Genomic DNA, 17,009 nt, shown 5'->3' with positions numbered 1-17,009 from the left:
AATAATCCAGTCACAAGAAGTATGAGTCACAGCTGTGAAGTAGAAAATGCAAACTTCTGAAAGGACTAATACAGCCTCCCTCCTTCTAATCTTTCATGATACCTTAAGTGTCAGCAATTAAGCTATCAGGCATCTTACTTATTCACTTAGTTTGGTCTAAAACAACTAAAGTTAGCTTAAAAAAGGTTCCAACTCCGCAGCTAGATGACCTGATCTATAGTCACAAATTGTTAGTTACAGGATAGCTCCTTGCAAAACAAGTGTATAAAGCATGGTGGTGCCTGGAATGTGGTTCTAGGAGTAACTTTCTTCAATAATATAAAGCAATCAGATGTAATAATGAGCTGTCAAGAACTTCAAAGAAGGTCTACTGAAAACAAAAAGAACTGATCTTTATTATGCAAGCCCATATATGTAGATACTGGTCCAGAGAACAATTTAATAAGCAAGAATTTATGAGAATTTCAGTGGAGTATTACTGTCTAAAACTAATTATAACCATTAAGTAAAATGACTACAAAAAGCCAAAAAGTTACCTTTTCAAATGGACAATGGTCGTACTTCATTATAGGACTTGTGCAAATGAACACATCTGTGCTACGAGACAAAATAAAATGACAGGTTCCAGTAAATAGGAATCATTTTTTCAAAGACATTATATGTATTTTTTTCTCTCTTTTTCTAGTCAAAGTAGATATTCTTTTCACTTAAGATACTTGATACAAAGTCCTGCACCACTGTCAGAATCAGAAAATTGAAATATTTATAAAAGAGAAACTGGAATAAAGTTGTTTGTTCTCGTCAAGACTTATGAAAAGAAATAGGCCTTATCAGCAGCACTCTCAGTGTCTTTCTAAGTAATGAAAGGCTTTAACTGAAATGTGTAATGGTGACATACCTCTCAACTGTCCATTTTTTTGCAGAATGTACAGATTTTTGCCTTACATTTTTGGTCTGTTCCTCATAAAACGTCTGTTTTTCTGGCAAATCACTGAAGACTGAAGTCAGTAAATAAGAGCAGATTTCTTGTATTAAGAGGTTGAGAGGTATGATTGGTGAAGTAGGTCATTGGGATGAGGTACACAGAGGGGCATGATTTGCACAGCTGTCCTGATTAAATCATTTATTCATACCTTGCATGAATTGTGGTTCATTTATTTTATTTACTGATATTATCACTTAAGTGGGTGCATAGTGTATACCCTTGCACACTCAAGAGTTTGATATGAGAATTAAAAACTTTCAAGATTTTTTTTTGTGCTCACTACTCATTCAGATATGCTATTTCAAGAAACTTCTAACCTTTTCTACAAAAATGTTTGCTATGCCCTGGCTTTTTTACACATCTGTAAAAGAGACAAACCCACCCATCAGCAGGGAGATTATCTTTTATTTTCTTTTACTTTTGTTACTGCAGAGAAGGTGATGCACATGGTATATGCCAATAATCAATCACACATCCCAAGTCTTCCTTAAGCATTGTATTATTAACCACCTACGTACTACGTCAGTCTCTTTGTTAGATATAACAATGAGGAAGAATTTTCAAAGGACAAATGAAGCACTTACATTCACACCATGGGACCTTCTGAATGATGTCTATACGTCACTAAGCTTTAAGTTCTCAGTTTATAAAACAGGCCTGATTTGAAGCTCTGTCTTTCTAAAATATAGCAAAAAAAAATCAATGTATGCTGTACTGATGAAGTAAAAAAAGGCTGACATATGCATGGGATTTGGCTGAATGTTCTCATAAAAACTTAAAAAGATAAATATTATGGTCATTTGAAGCCATAAAGTTGAAACACTATTTAGTACTTAACAGTCATTTGCATCCACTCCATGGGCCTCCACTACAGGAGGTTTAAGGAATTACATAGTGGAGATTCTAGCTTGGCTGGGTCCTTCTTGCAGTTTTTTTACTGAATGGTCTGTCTGTCTAACCTTTTTACCCACTGGTTTCAATTTACAAAATGCAAATAATCTTTCTATAGGAACCTGCTAACATTTCAATTTGTATGTGTATGCTAGCAGTGACTCTTTTGTTTTGAAAGATTTCATCTTTTTTTCATGTTTGTGTGACCACAGAGTTGGTGTATATAAGTTTGAGCGGGCTTGTCCCTTAGAAAACAATAATTACAGGTTACTTTTTCATTATGTTGTTTTTTTTTTTCAGCCATTTGTGTTCAGCGAATTGGTTCCTCAACAATTTATAACTGAATATTTTGTTTTCCTCCATGGCTGCTGAAACAGAAGTTATGTACTTACCATAATGCTCCATCTGAGTTGCTCTTTCATTTGGTCTTGCACACTCAAGAGTTTATATGAGAATTAAAAACTTTATATATATAGATCTGCATTTGTATTACACATTTATTTGGTGGGCAGCAAACTCAATCTGAGAGATGAAGGGGAAGCAGGGCATCATGGGGTAGGGGCGGAGCAGCTCATATTTTTTGGATACTAAAGCTGTAGTATTCGGCTGAGTTGGATCCGATATCAGATCCTAACCCCATAGGTTAAAGAGCAAATGAAAGCAACAACTTCAGATTTAATAGTTTTAACTAAGGTACTTGTTCCTTAAAAAAATGCTTTCTGTAGTTTTTGTCATCCGACTGAATCTTCATCTAGCTCATTGGTACGGCTGAAACTCTGAGCATATTATATTTAACAAGACATAGTGGAACCTTTTACATCAAACACACCATGCAGCAGGTACAATATGTCTGCATCCACTGCAAGTAGAAAATGAGATGCTGCTTAAGGTATGGACAGTGCAACTCCCTTCTGGAAAATAAGTATTTCATTTACCTATACTGTTGGCATATGCTTTATGATAAAAATTATGATCTGTGTGGAGCTTTACAACCTCCTTGGGTAGCATCAAACACCTGTTTGTTTCCGGCAATGATAGCCACAGCTCTAGAACTGTCACAGCTACAAACGTCTGTGAAACTACAGAATATAAGGAAATGTCTAAATGTAGGCTTAATTTTTTATTTATACTTGGCATTTCTATGATGACTGACTAAGGAGGTATTTACATGGGATCCCTATCAGTTCACCAAAAAATCAGTTCAGCGAACGGCATTTTCAGTGCACTAGCATCAAACATGCCTTTCATCGAAATCTTCATACTGAGATCGCAGTACAGTGAGGATCGGGAAATTTGCCCTTTCCCCACTGTAGTGCAATCTCGGAGTTGGTACATATAATTAGCAGGGAATGTGGGGGGGCACAGCGCCCCACATGAAAAGAATTTGATGAACGGCATTTCCAATGAAATGCTGTTCTTTGAAGTGTCACTTAGATGAAGTGATATATACCCATTTACATATGTAGATGAACAACTATCACTCACTGAAAAAATGGTAACATAAGTGCTAAGACATATGTAAGCAAGAATAAAATGTCTCAATTTGGAAACAGGTTATGTGCTTTAGTCAATTCTGGAATACAGTTCCAGTGGTAAAAACTGTGCACTAAGTGGCAATGTTATGAAAAATCTCAAGATGTGTTTTTCTCACTAATTCATTCAGTTAAGACTGAAATGAGTCTTACAGTCAGCATCTGAACCACAGGTCAGATGAGTCTCCTGGCTCCTTTTTAATATTTTTTTAACAATATCATTATTGTGTAGCAAGCCAACTGTACACTAAAGATAGCATCAGAAACCTCAAAGTCACATGGTGAAGATTAGTATATAGATAACCACAAAATAAAAATAACCACAATGTCATGTAGAATTAGTAATGATCATAACTGAATAGAATTTTCATTGCTGATAGTTCAACTAATACAAAAATACCTCCTGAACTTATAATAAAAAGATAAGGATGACCACATCTAGCTCTCACTTTACCCCTTTCTCCCCTCAGTCTGTCCCTCAAGATATACCTGAAACTATCACACCTCCAGCTATCACACAAGAGCAAGTCCTAAAAGGGCCATCAAAAGCTAAAAATACTGCATCGATGGGTCATGACAATATCCCTGGATGTATCTTAAATAGCATGAAGCATGATTTAGCCACACCCCTAACAACACTGTTCAGTCTCAGCCACACCCCTAACAACACTGTTCAGTCTCAGCCACACCCCTAACAACACTGTTCAGTCTCAGCCACACCCCTAACAACACTGTTCAGTCTCGGCCTCCATACAAGTTTTGTACCACGCAAATGGAGAATCCATCCCCAGACCCAAGCAATTACAGACCCATAAGTCTGACCAGCCTCATATGTGAAGCCATGGAAAGACTTGTCATGGAACTAATAAAAGCATAGGGAACCTCCAAACAATGGATCCTTCTCACTTTGGATTCGTCAAGGGCAGGTCATGCTTACACAACCTGGTGGACTTTTTTCAGAAGATCAGCAATGCAATGAATGAAGGCAATATGGTACACACTGCATACCTCGACCTGACCAAAGCTTTAGACACAATTCCTCACTCAGACATAGTAGAAAAGCTAAATAAACTGTGAATAAACTGCTATGTCATCGACTGGATTGTTAACTGGCTCACAGAGAAGACACAGGAAATCAAAATATGGAAAGTTACCTCTGCAAAGAGACCAGTCACCAGAAGAGTGCCCCAGGGTTCTGTGCTAAGACCTCTCCTGTTTGGCATCTACTTTTCTGAAATAAAAGTCAAAACCAAAGGGCTCTGGCTGACAAAGTTTGCAGATGACTGTAAGCTAGGAGCAGTCATTGAATCATCAAATGACTTAGCCATCCTAAATAACTGGTGCCTAAACCATGGACTGAAACTAATGCCAAAAAATGCATTCCTTTGGGAAGTCATCTACTTCAGGGGACTACCACACTGACACTATGCCCCAAAGAGTTGACCCAGTTGTTTGAGATCTGGGAACTTCTGTGGACAGTAACCTAACTTTTGACCAACATGTGTCCATAGTTGTAAGAAGGTCATTCTACACTACACAGCTTATAAACAAAGGGGTTATTTCTAGATCAAGGGCTGTCATTGTCCCCCTTTATTGAGCCCTCATTAGGCTAATTAATAAATACAGACACAGGCAACAAGTGGAGCTACTACAGAAATATCTTACTAAAAGTATAAAAAGTCTAAACAACATGTCCTACATGGACTGACTCAAAGACCACCCACTATACTCTGTATCGTACAGACTGCTAACAAGTGACCTGTGTCTGCCATACAAGGCATCCTCCATCGTAATACTGATGGATTTACTGCATATCAGCAAGTCCAATGATATCAGAAATACTCTGTCTATGGATCTAAACCACTTCTGCAACATCAACAGAATGGTTTGCAGGAACAAGTATATCTTGCAGAGGATACCGTTGTTCTAGAACAGACTCCCATCCACATAAAACAAATTTCATCCCTGTCCATACTCAAGCACAACTTGGATATATGCATGGGAAACAGAAAACTTACCCCAGGACTCCCCACTACTAATGGACAGAGGCAGGTCCTAAATGCTTTATCCCATGCATTTCTCCCCTCAAATTCTGTATGGTATGATCCTAATTACTCTCATCAGAGGTAATATATAATTATCAACAATGCCAATCTCTAACCCAATGGAATAGGTTCATTCGAGCACAAAAAGGGAAACTGGTTTGGCTTAAAATTCATAGTTTCATAGTTTCATAGGTTGGTACTAGGCTATCAGCCCTAGGGCCTATACAAGCCTAGCCATAACAATTCCCTAGCTATTTCTTCCCACATTATTTACTTTCCTGGACCCCTGTCTAGCAGGGCGACTGACGTGATTCCTGGGGTGAATTTCCTTTCTCCCATCCAATCGTCAAGGTTCCTCTTGAAGAGGTCCAAAGAGGCACTCTGCTTGACATGTATGGGCAATCTATTCCAGAGTCTGGGGAGTCTCTGGGTCAGGAATCTATCCCTCCAGCATGTTTTGTTTATTGTGATGACAAGGTTTAGATCCCTGGAGCGTGTAGCTCTGAGGGATTGGGATTTCTTTAAGTGTAGCATGTCCAACAGCTCTGGGTTTGACATGGCCTTGCATGTTAAGCAGAGATCGCCTCTGAGTAGACGATATGCGACAGAGTATAGCTGGAGTTTTTTAAGGCGGTCAGCGAGGGCATCTGCTTTAGGCCTGTGATTCTTTTAGTGAGGTATTTCTGAGGCCTTTCCAGTTGTTGCAGATGTCTTGAGAGGTACATACCAAATGGGGCGTTGTATTCTATAATGGGTCTAATGAGGGATGAGTACAGTGGGACAATGACCTCCTTTTTTCTGGATGAAAAGCCCTTCGTGATGAGGTGTGCCACATAGAAGGATTTCCTGACTGTTGTGGCGATGTGGTTATCGAAGGTGAGACCACTGTCCACCTGTGTCCCTAAGTCTCTTATCACACTTTCTGTGTTTAGTGTACTGCCACCTATATGGTAATTCATGGAAAATGACCTGCAAGGGCAGCTAGCCTAGTATTTACCTATGAATATCACTTAGCCAAACAAATTATAAGGTGTTAAACAACACAGATTAGTAGTTAATAAACAACTGGATAATAAATCCACTCTAGTACTGAATTTAAATGACTTTTTTATTTATTTTATTTTACATTTGTTTACTGGGAAAGTCCAACTGGGATGAGACCCATTTTCAGCGGAGGCCCGGGGAGAAAAACTCCACATGTAGAGAAAATATACAAAAAATACATAAGTGGTACACAGGGTATTAAAATGGATTCCTATTACAAGAACGAATGTTCACTACTTCGAACTTGTAATAGGAAGCCTCACTTCTGCGAAAGTTTACTTTAACGAAAGTGAACTTTTGCGTAAGTGCACTTCACCAAAAACACCGCAGCACAGTGGAGGACATAAAAAACAAGCTATGTCCTCCACTATGGTGTCATGGACCCTAGGGTTAGGGCACGGGTTAGGGTAAGGGGATAGTTAGTAAAGCTATCCCCTTACCCTAACCCATGCCCTAACCCTAAGGTTTGTGACTATCGCACCATAGTGGAGGACATTGCTATGTCCTTCACTGCGCTGCAGTCATCACGGACCTTAGGGTTAGGGCACGGGTCATGGTAAGGGGATAGCCCGTACCATGACCCATGCCGTAACCCTAAGGTCCGTGAGTACTGCACGGAAGTTCAGTACAACTCCCGTTCGTTGTACTGAACTTCGCATAAGTACACTTTCGATTAAGTGCACTTTCACTGCAGTGAGCATTCCATGCACTATTTCGAATTAGTGAAAATTCAATCTAGTGTATGGAACCCATTAAAATACATAAGAAATACATAAGGTATATAGTACATTAGAAATTACATACTTTGCTGTTACAACTGACAATTTGTGTTGAACAATCATCTGTTACAATTTCTTGTCACAGTGTAGACAAAGCAGTTTTTCAAAGTAAACTGAAAGAAGGATTTGTAGGGAGATATGGATAGAAAAGATAAGGTTATCATATAAGTGAGCTACAGGGAGAGCGTAGATCCGAAGGTAGTCAGGGAAGGAGGAATAAGCATCACAGGACGTTTGTTGCTAGTTAGCAGGACTAGTACAGGAACACAGCCAGATGCCATTAAGATACTTTTTAAGAGCTCTTTTAAATTGGTTGGTATTTATATTGGGTCTGATGCTGTGAGGTAGAGAATTCCAGTTTTTTGCTACATGGTAAGAAAACAGGGAGTCATCTGCTGTATTGGTGGGCTTGCAGGACATGTTCAAAAAAAAAAAAATCAGTTGCCATGCATCAGTTTAATCCATACAGTCCAGGAGAAAAGTACAGTTTTGTACCTACCATAAATGTAGATGTTCGAAGATCCACATTGCTGCAGTCCTTACACTTGGGTAGTCCGCTGTCCTCGGTCGGCCCGAATATCAAAGTATTAGGCTGACGTCGGTCAAGGCGCTTAAGACTGACATCAGGACGTCAGGGTACAAATGCGCATGACCGACGTCATATCCTCAGTCTTTTCTTGCCCCAGATGTCAGAAGACCCTAAAAAGAAAGGTCAAAACCAAAAAACAGCAAAAACCAACCAACCACCCTTGCCCTAATCATATGTACAATATATACAATATACACAATATTTACAACCCAACCCACACAACCGCCTCTAACTACAGAGGGGAAGGAGGGAGGGTAAATTGGACTGCAGCAATGTGGATCTTCGAACATCTACATTTATGGTAGGTACAAAACTGTACTATGTTCTTCATCTCACATTGCTGCAGTCCTTACACTTGGGTAGAATCCCAAAGCAGAGGTAAGGGAGGATGGCAAAACTATAAAGCAGTAGGAGCTGCCAAAATGCCCTGTAAAATTGCAGTGGCAAAACCAGCCCTAGATTTAGAGTAAAGTGGAAGGTGATAATGCTTAGAGAAAGTATGCACTGAACTCCAAGTAGCTGCCTCCAAAATATCTTTAGTTGCCACCCGTCTTAAAAAAGCTGTAGAAGTGGCAGTAGCCCTAGTGGAATGAGGCCTAATCCCAGCTGGAATCTCCTTACCATGATGGGAATAACAGAAAGCAATGCAAAACCCAATCCACTTAGAAATAGTTTGTTTTGACACAGGCTTGCCCTGAGAACCTAAAGCAAATGAAACAAATAACTGCTGAGACTGCCTGAACCCTTTAGTTCTGCTCAAATAATATCGCAACTGCCTGTGTACATCCAAAGTGTGCAAATTCTTTTCCCCTTTATTTTGGGGGTTTGCATAAAAAGTAGGCAAATGAATAGTTTGGTTTAAAGCCACACTAGAAACCACTTTAGGCATAAAGGAAGGATTAGTACGCAAAGATACCCTATCCTTATGGAAAATTAAGAAAGGCTCAATCGCCATAAGGGCCTGTAATTGAGAAACCCTTCTTGCAGAGGTAATGGCCAACAAAAAAGCAGTCTTCCATGATAAATATTTCAACTCTGCAGTAGCTGCAGGCTCAAAAGGTTGTAGAGTGAGTTTCTCCAACACAAAATTGAGATCCCAAGCAGGAGTAGGAGCTCTACGTGGGGTCTTATATTCTTTGCCCTCTAAGGAATTGCTTAAACAAAGGATGAGAAAACAATGGTGGGTCACAGTCATAGTGAGCAGAAATTGCTGCAGCATGAACCTTAATAGAAGAGAAGGACAAACCTTTGTCCAGTAACTCAGTAAGATATTGAAGAGCCACACTTAAATTAGGCTCAGAAACATCAAATTCCTTTGCTGTACTCCAAAATAAAAATCTCTTCCATTTATCCGCGTACACTTTCCTTGTACTAGGCCTTCTGGCCTCCAAAATAACATTCAAAACTGGCTGTGGAAGCTGAGACCCTCCAGGGTTCAAAACAGAATATGCCAAGCTGTTAGGTGAAGAGAGTGAAGTTTGACATTGAGTAAATGACTGTTCTCCTGAGACAGCAGGTGAATCGAAGGTAAAGGCCATGGAGGCTCCCGTACCAGACTTCTCAGTAATGGGTACCAGTGCTGTTGAGGCCAATCTGGAGCTATTAAAATCATCTTTGGCTTGTCCTGTCTGACCTTTAGGAGTACCTTTGGGAGGAGAGGCAGAGGTGGAAAGGCATACACATGAAGATTGCTTCAATTGAAAGAAAGAGCATCCACTTTCCAAGCTGTGGGATGAAACCTTTTTGTGCAAAACTTTGGCAGCTGGTAGTTTAGTGGAGAAGCGAACAGATCTATGTCTGGAGTTCCCCATGACACTGTCAATTTCTGAAATACATGAGGATCCAATTTCCACTGTGGGGATCCATAATTCGTCTGCTCAACACATCTGCTAAGGAGTTCTGTGCTCCGGCAGAAACCTTGCCTGAAGATTTAGCTGTAAACTGAGAGCAGTCTCCCACAAAATCATTGCTTGCCTGCATAGAGGATAAGAATGTGTTCCCCCTTGCTTGTTGATGTACCACATGACAGTTGTGTTGTCTGTTAGAATCAACACCTGCCCTGGAAGAAGTAAATCCTTGAAAGCTATTAATGCAAATTGGACTGCTAACATCTCCTTCAAGTTGATATGTAGATGTTGTAGTCTGGCAGGCCATGTGTCTTGCATCCACTTTCCATTTAGATGAGCTCCCCAAGCTTTGTCTGAGGCATCTGTCGTTAGAATCTGACTCGCCTCTGGCCGGGTCACAGAGAGTCCCTTGTTTAGGTGACATTCCTGAGCCCACCACAAAAATTCCTTTTGAATGCAAGGTATTATCTGAATGACAGTGTCCATATCTTGGCAGTGCTGTGTCCATACATTTTTGAGATGCCATTGTAGCTTCCTCATATGCAGTTTGGCATTGGGAAGCACCAGAATACAAGATGCCATGAACCCCAAGGCTTGAAGGACTGTCCTTGCAGTCAGCCTGGACTGATGAGACAATTGATGGAAGTAAAGGGAAAGATTCTTTTGTTTGTCCGGGGTCAAAAAGGCCATCTGGGATGCTGTATTCAGTCTCACACCCAGAAAGCACATGTCCTGAGAGGGTACTAGACTGGACTTTATTTCGTTCACAGAATACCCCAGGCATCTTAGCACTGCTATCACATATTGCAAATGATGAAGAAGTTTGTCCCTTCCTTGCGCCAGAATCAGGCAATCGTCCAAATAAGGATAGATCTGTATTCCTTTTAGCCTGAAGAAAGCTATCACTGGAGCCAGAACCTTCGTGAACACTCTGGGCGCAGTAGATAAGCCAAAGGGCAATGCAGAGAACTGATAATGAGAAGTCCCAGCCCGAAAACGCAGATACTTCCTGCAACTTAGCCTGATAGGAACATGAAGGTAAGCCTCCTTGAGATCCAGAGTCACCATCCAGTGATCTTTGCCCAGCAGAGGTAAAAGCTGTTGTAACGTCAACATTTTGAACTTGGGAATGTCCAGATAAGTGTTGAGGATAGATAAATCCAAAATTGGTCTCCACGTGTTCCCCTTCTTTGGTACTAGGAACAGGCGAGAATAAAATCCTAGGCCCACTTCTGGCAGAGGGACCGGCTGTATGGCCCCTATTTGAAGCAGCAGAGAAATTTGTTTGTGAGCCTCTATTCTTTGCTGAGGAGGAACGTCTGGCATGCCTTTGAAAGGAGGCAAGGTATGGAAATAAAACTTGTAACCTTGGTGTATGATATCCAATACCCATCTGTCTTGGGTAATTAAACTCCAATTTTCCTTGAAGAGTGCCAACCTTCCTCCCAAAGGTGCTGCCAGACGAGAAGGCTCTGGCAGCTGAAAAGGTAGGTCATTGGGCCTGTTTACGAAAGGACTGGCCCCTGCCCTCACCGAAGACTGTGCAGGTGAACTCATGTTCTAGGCCTGAAAGAGCCCTGAGCTCTGCCCCTACCACGTCTAGATCTACCCCTAGACTGTGAATCATAAGAAGGGTACGTCCACCCCTTAGCAGGCCAATTCCTACTAAACTGGAGGCTGAACTTGCAAAAATCTTTAACAGTCTGCATAGACTTAGCCTTGTCTTCCATTTTCTTTAAGACTGCCTCCACAGGTGAACCAAACAACACATCAGACTGTAAAGGAGCATCTAAAATCCTTGTCTTAACATGGTCAGATAAATTCTGATCCCTCAGCCAGGCGTGCCTGCGAAGAACTGACCCAGTGGCAGCCACCCTAGATGAGGCCTGTACAGCATCAAAACCACATTGTAAAGAATGCTTACCCACCTGTTCAGAAACATGTACCAAATCTTGTAATTCTTTACACTCAATACCTTCCGCCAGAGCATCTACCTTAGACTTCAATTGAGAAAGAAGATAGTTTTGATATTTCAACATGTGAAACTGGCAATTCAAAGCCCTCATAGCTAAGGTGGAAGAAGTATAGACTTTCTTTCCCCATCTATCCAAAGCCCTGGCCTCTTTATCTGGAGGAACCGGATTTTTTTACAACAGAGGCCTTGACACCCTTAGGTCCCTGACTACCAGTTTCTGGGTCCGCCCTAGGACTCTTATAAAGATATTTATGAGCTTCAGGCACCCTGTAATACCTGTCCGGTTTAACAGGAGCAGGAGGCAAAGAATCAGGATTAAGTGAAGCCTCTGCAAACACATCTTCCACAACATCCAGAACAGGAGGTATAGCCAAAGGCCTATGCTGGGGTAAAAGCAAAAATTCCCTAAGCCTTTTCCTGGAATCAGAGAAGTCCTGACCTTCCCACTTAAAATGTTCCCTCATGGAATGAAGAGTCTCTGAAAAAGAAAAATCCTCTGGAGGAGAAGCAGAAGGAGTAGAATCATCCACATCAGAATCAGAATAAGGAGAATACTCCTGCAAGTCTTCAGCCGAAGACTCTGAAACATCCGAAGCCTGCTCAAAACTCCCCAACTCTGGTTCCACCCTAGGCCTCTTATCAGGAGGGGGCAAAGAACCTCTAATCAAAGTAATTAAATCTTCTGCCATTTTAAGCATGTGCTTCTTGGGCATAGATCCTGATGAACTAGGAGTGACACCAACAGAAGCTAAACCTGGCCTTCCTCTGGGAGAAGCCTTGGAAACAGAAGGAGAGGGCCTAACCACCCTAGGAAGGGAGGGGAGTACAGTAACCTGAGAAGCCCCTTCAGCCTGACCTGCCTCCTGAGAGGCCACATCCTGCAATAACAAAGTCTCCCCCTGGGACTCCAGAGAAACCTCCGGCGGAACCACCGGTTCCACTGACACCTCTAAAGAACCGGCGTCCGGTACGGATGACTCTTCTTGCCTGGGTTTAGCTGCTTTGTCTTTGCGCTTCTTCGAAGAAGCGGGCGTCGGAGCATCCGACGGCATAATATAATTGCACCGCTTCCCGAAGACCAACCTGGCACAATCTAACCTTCGCTTAATAGTGCGCTTATTGAACCTAGCACAAAAGCGACACCCAACAACGTCGTGCTCAGGCCCCAAACAAGGAATGCACAAAGTATGATAATCTCTATGCGGTATCTGTTTCCCACAAGAAATACAGTTATTCACTTTTTCTGACATCCGGTAAATCACTGAGGCAAGAAAAAACTAAAATATTCCCCAACGGGGTACTTAGCCAACTTTGACTCGGTCTGAAACTCCGAATTCGAAAAATTTCAGAACGCCGAACAGCACTTGCAACGCTGCTTCTGCATCGGACCATGCGGCAAAAAAGACTGAGGATATGACGTCGGTCATGCGCATTTGTACCCTGACGTCCTGATGTCAGTCTTAAGCGCCTTGACCGACGTCAGCCTAATACTTTGATATTCGGGCCGACCGAGGACAGCGGACTACCCAAGTGTAAGGACTGCAGCAATGTGAGATGAAGAACATCTATGACATCATTTCCGGGGTCCATGGGTTTCTCTTATTTCTAAGCTAAACACCCCTCCCCTCAATTTTTTTTTTTTTATCTAAAACAGATTCAACAAAATAAATCTCTACATTATTAGTAACCTCACTACTTTCAGGTGGAGACTTGGAGTTCTACTTTCTAGTAACAGACTTTTTGGCAACTAACATTAATAATACTAATAAAGCTTTTTTTCATCTCTAACCCAGTCTCTACTTAGACAAAATACAATAAGAATTGTACCTGTAGTAAGAATAATGCTGTCCTGTCACCCTGTCCAAAGTCTACTGCAGATAGCCTGATGGTATAACCAAAAGACCTTCCCAAAACATAAGTGCCTAAGGTACAGCCCCGTACCTACAATCAACTTACACCAGGGAATCATCTTAACTAAGCTACTGGGGTATCAAAATATACGTGGAAGCATTTTCATGCAAATATGCAAAAAATTCTTGATTTGGCAATACAGGTTGGAAGCAAACACAAGTAAAGTCATTTTCCTTTGGAGGTCCATTCCAAAGTCTCTAATCTAGAATCTTCTAAGTGAAACCTCTTTCTTAAATGGATATTATAGTATCTCACACACGTTACTAATCAGGTGTTTACCAGACAGACTTTCCCTATGAACTACCATAAAAAGCTGCATGTGGGGCCAAAATCCCACCACACTAGTAATCTTCATCATCTGTCATAATCTGCTTATCAAATGGAGATAGTGAAAAAAGATCTCTGACAGAGATCATATCTCTGCCTGAATACTTCCCAAGATAAGGGAGGATAGACTGAACTGACTATGAAATGGCATTATAACCCTGTGATTTAAGTGAAAATATTTAGGCATATGGGCCAATGAATTTAACAACTACTTTTCATCTAAACAGTGGAGCAGTATGCCATGTTGAGTGATTTATTGCTATAATGGCTAAAGTACTGGGAGACATTGAAAAAGGACTGTAGGAGGTGAGTATTCTGTTTAGGTCATCCACCAGGTCCTCTGAAGACTGAGCAACTATAACATTCACTACCCTATAAAAAGGAACCCCAAAAAAGACCATCTGAACTCCCCTGCAAGAGTGCACCAGCTATATCATCCTGCACAGGAGCCTACCTGATCCTGCCAGCCAAGTCCAATAGTCAGCACAGTTTAAATTACAAGGAAATATATTACATCCCCCTGCCCAGCTTGACCAGCATTTCCAGACTCAAGAAGGGATGAAAGCTTTTCCATTGCCTGTTTCACTGAGGAGTGCTGAAATGTGGAAAAGTGACAAACATTCACGAGATCTAAGAAGGTTACACACAAAAAGAACTTACTTGCCCACTTCATCCGATGTTTTACATTTCTTACCAAGCAGCAAAGTGGAAAATGTTGGCTTCTGAGTCATGTTCTAAAAACATGAAATCACAGAGACATCTACCTCAGAAGACTTAGTCAGGATCTCACATCAATAATGGGCAGACTTACAGAGGGCATCGTTTTTTCCTGGGAAGCCAAAGGAGAAATATCCTGGTACTTCCTGGTTATGTATAAGGCACTTACAAGGTGAGGTGACCAAAGGCTTCTCCTCCTTCCTCCTCAGTGCTCATTTAGGCATTGCTAGAAGGAAGGAACCTAGGCCACTGCCCAGTATATGGTGGAATTTATGAGACTAAGAAGAGCTGTTGGAAAGGGTGGTGTCATCGTTTTTAGCCTTCCTATAAGAAATGACTTCAGCATACTCCAGCTCTTTGTAGCATGCAGAGATGATGGAAATCTCCCCAACTCCAAAATAAGCAATTTCATGACATATGTGGTGTCAAAAAAATACAATGTGGATGAAAGTATTAGGTGACAAAGTAGCAGCATTCAAGGACACACTTGCCAAAAGTCACACAGACTTGAAGGTCATGTACTAAGTCTAGTGCTGGCATCCAGACATACTCCCATGCATTCATGTACTCAAAAGGACAGGTCCCAAAAGACCTATACCAAGTATATGATGTCTAGGACCTAAACCATGGGCCCTCCTTACTTTGGCCATTGGATGTTAATGGTGACAGGTGGAGGCCATTGAATGTTAATGGAGACAGGTGGAGGCATGATGAAAAAGAAATGCAGAGACCTGAGTACCTCAACCAAGCTACTGTCAGGTGGCTTAGGGGGCTGTTTTCTTGTATCTGTTTGTCATAAATGTGTTCAAACTTATCAGCTAAGGAGCAGATGTTGCATTTTTCCCTGTCAGCATCCCACAAGATGGTTACCAGAGAAGAACTTCTCCTTAGTCTCTTGTCATCTAATAAAGAAGCAGGCAGCCATGAACATGTGTCTTCATTAGTCAAGGGTAAAGATCCAACATATGGGAACTGAAAGGATGTCTTAACACTTACCTGCAGGAAGGTGTGACTAGTGTTGGCCCTCTGTTTCTTTAACCTTTTGATAGTGCTGTGGCAAAGGCCTCAGGCTGCAGTGGGGGCACTTCTGATTCCCATGCTGGGCACTTTCAACTAATGCTACTCTCCAGGTAATACGATAAGCTAGAAGCTTTCCCCATGTGCAACCAGAAGTGGCTAGACTAACCTGCTAGCACTTATGAGAGTATCCCTTCCTAGATGGGAAAGAAAGTACATTATTGATCCTTGCATCCGACATGGGGCGTTATTCATGACAAACTCCAAATATGTGTTTGTTTGTGTCTTTCGGCTTTTGTAAAAGGCGAAAATGAACTGCTTGGCACAGGTGCTAGGTGGGCTGTCCACTGCAGCATGTGAAATCACAATGTGTGCTGGTAAAAGGCATCTGCAACCCCAATATTGGAGTTTCTGAGAAAAACATATGCTGAACTGGAATGGAAAAAAAAAGAGATAAACCCAACTACATACTCACCGAGGATAATCCTAAATAAAAAAATGAATAACCATGAATAATAATACTAGAGTTAGAAAAGCTGACAGGACTAAAAAAATGTCAATTAATGGGAACATATGCATAATTTGCACATTTTAAAAGAATAGCATATTCTAGCACATAAGAATACCAACCAGTCAAAAAAAGTACAGTTGTGTACACTTACCATAAATGTAGATGTTCGAGTGTATTCATTGTTGCAGTCATTACATTTGGGTTTTCTGCTTGCAGGTAGTCCTCAGTCGGCCTGATTGGGTCCTGCATCAGTTGCTGTCCCTTCTTCCATGACATCAGGTCGTCTGGGGTATAAAACATGCAGCCGACACCATTACATCAGTTTTTCTTGCCCCAGATGTCAGGTGCCCCCCTAATGGGAAGCAATTAAACATAAAAGCACAAAGATATACCTACAACAAAAAAGCAAATACACCAAAAAGGCTTTTAAGCATAGTAAAGGAAAGTAAAGGTATAGCCAAAAGAAGTTAAGGGGCTGGAGGGAGGGTAACCAGGACTGCAACAGTGAATACACTCGAACATCTAAATTTATGGTAAGTGTACACAGCTGTACTATGTTCTTCATGTTTCACTGTTGCAGTCATTACATTTGGGTAGATTCCCAAACCTATGGTTGGGAGGAGGAATTTAGATAGCATTAGGGCCGCTATAAGGCCTTGCAAGACTGCAGTGGCAAAGCCAGCTCTGGATTTAGAGAAAAATTGGAAAATGATGATGCTTGGTGAAAGTATGTACAGAACTCCAGGTAGCAGCTTCTAGGATGTCCCTGGTAGGGACGCCTCTGAGAAACGCTGTAGAGGTAGATACAGCCCTGGTGGAGTGAGGTCTGATCCCCTGGG

At 41.4% G+C, this 17,009-nt stretch overlaps 1 protein-coding gene across 2 annotated transcripts in view; it reads right to left on the bottom strand.

Moving 5' to 3' along the window:
• Positions 1–17,009, bottom strand: part of NT5M (5',3'-nucleotidase, mitochondrial) — a 231,326-nt gene that overhangs the window by 62,150 nt on the left and 152,167 nt on the right. For both annotated transcript variants that reach the window (XM_044089658.1, XM_044089659.1), the window contains one exon: positions 537–597. In XM_044089658.1, the coding sequence (XP_043945593.1) occupies positions 537–597 (61 nt within the window). The remainder of the gene's footprint in view (positions 1–536; positions 598–17,009) is intronic.

Source organism: Protopterus annectens, chromosome 12.part0 (assembly GCF_019279795.1).
Source record: "Protopterus annectens isolate FY-2018-M chromosome 12.part0, PAN1.0, whole genome shotgun sequence".
Lineage (NCBI taxonomy): Eukaryota > Metazoa > Chordata > Ceratodontiformes > Protopteridae > Protopterus > Protopterus annectens.
This window is presented reverse-complemented; position numbering and strand designations above follow the sequence as displayed.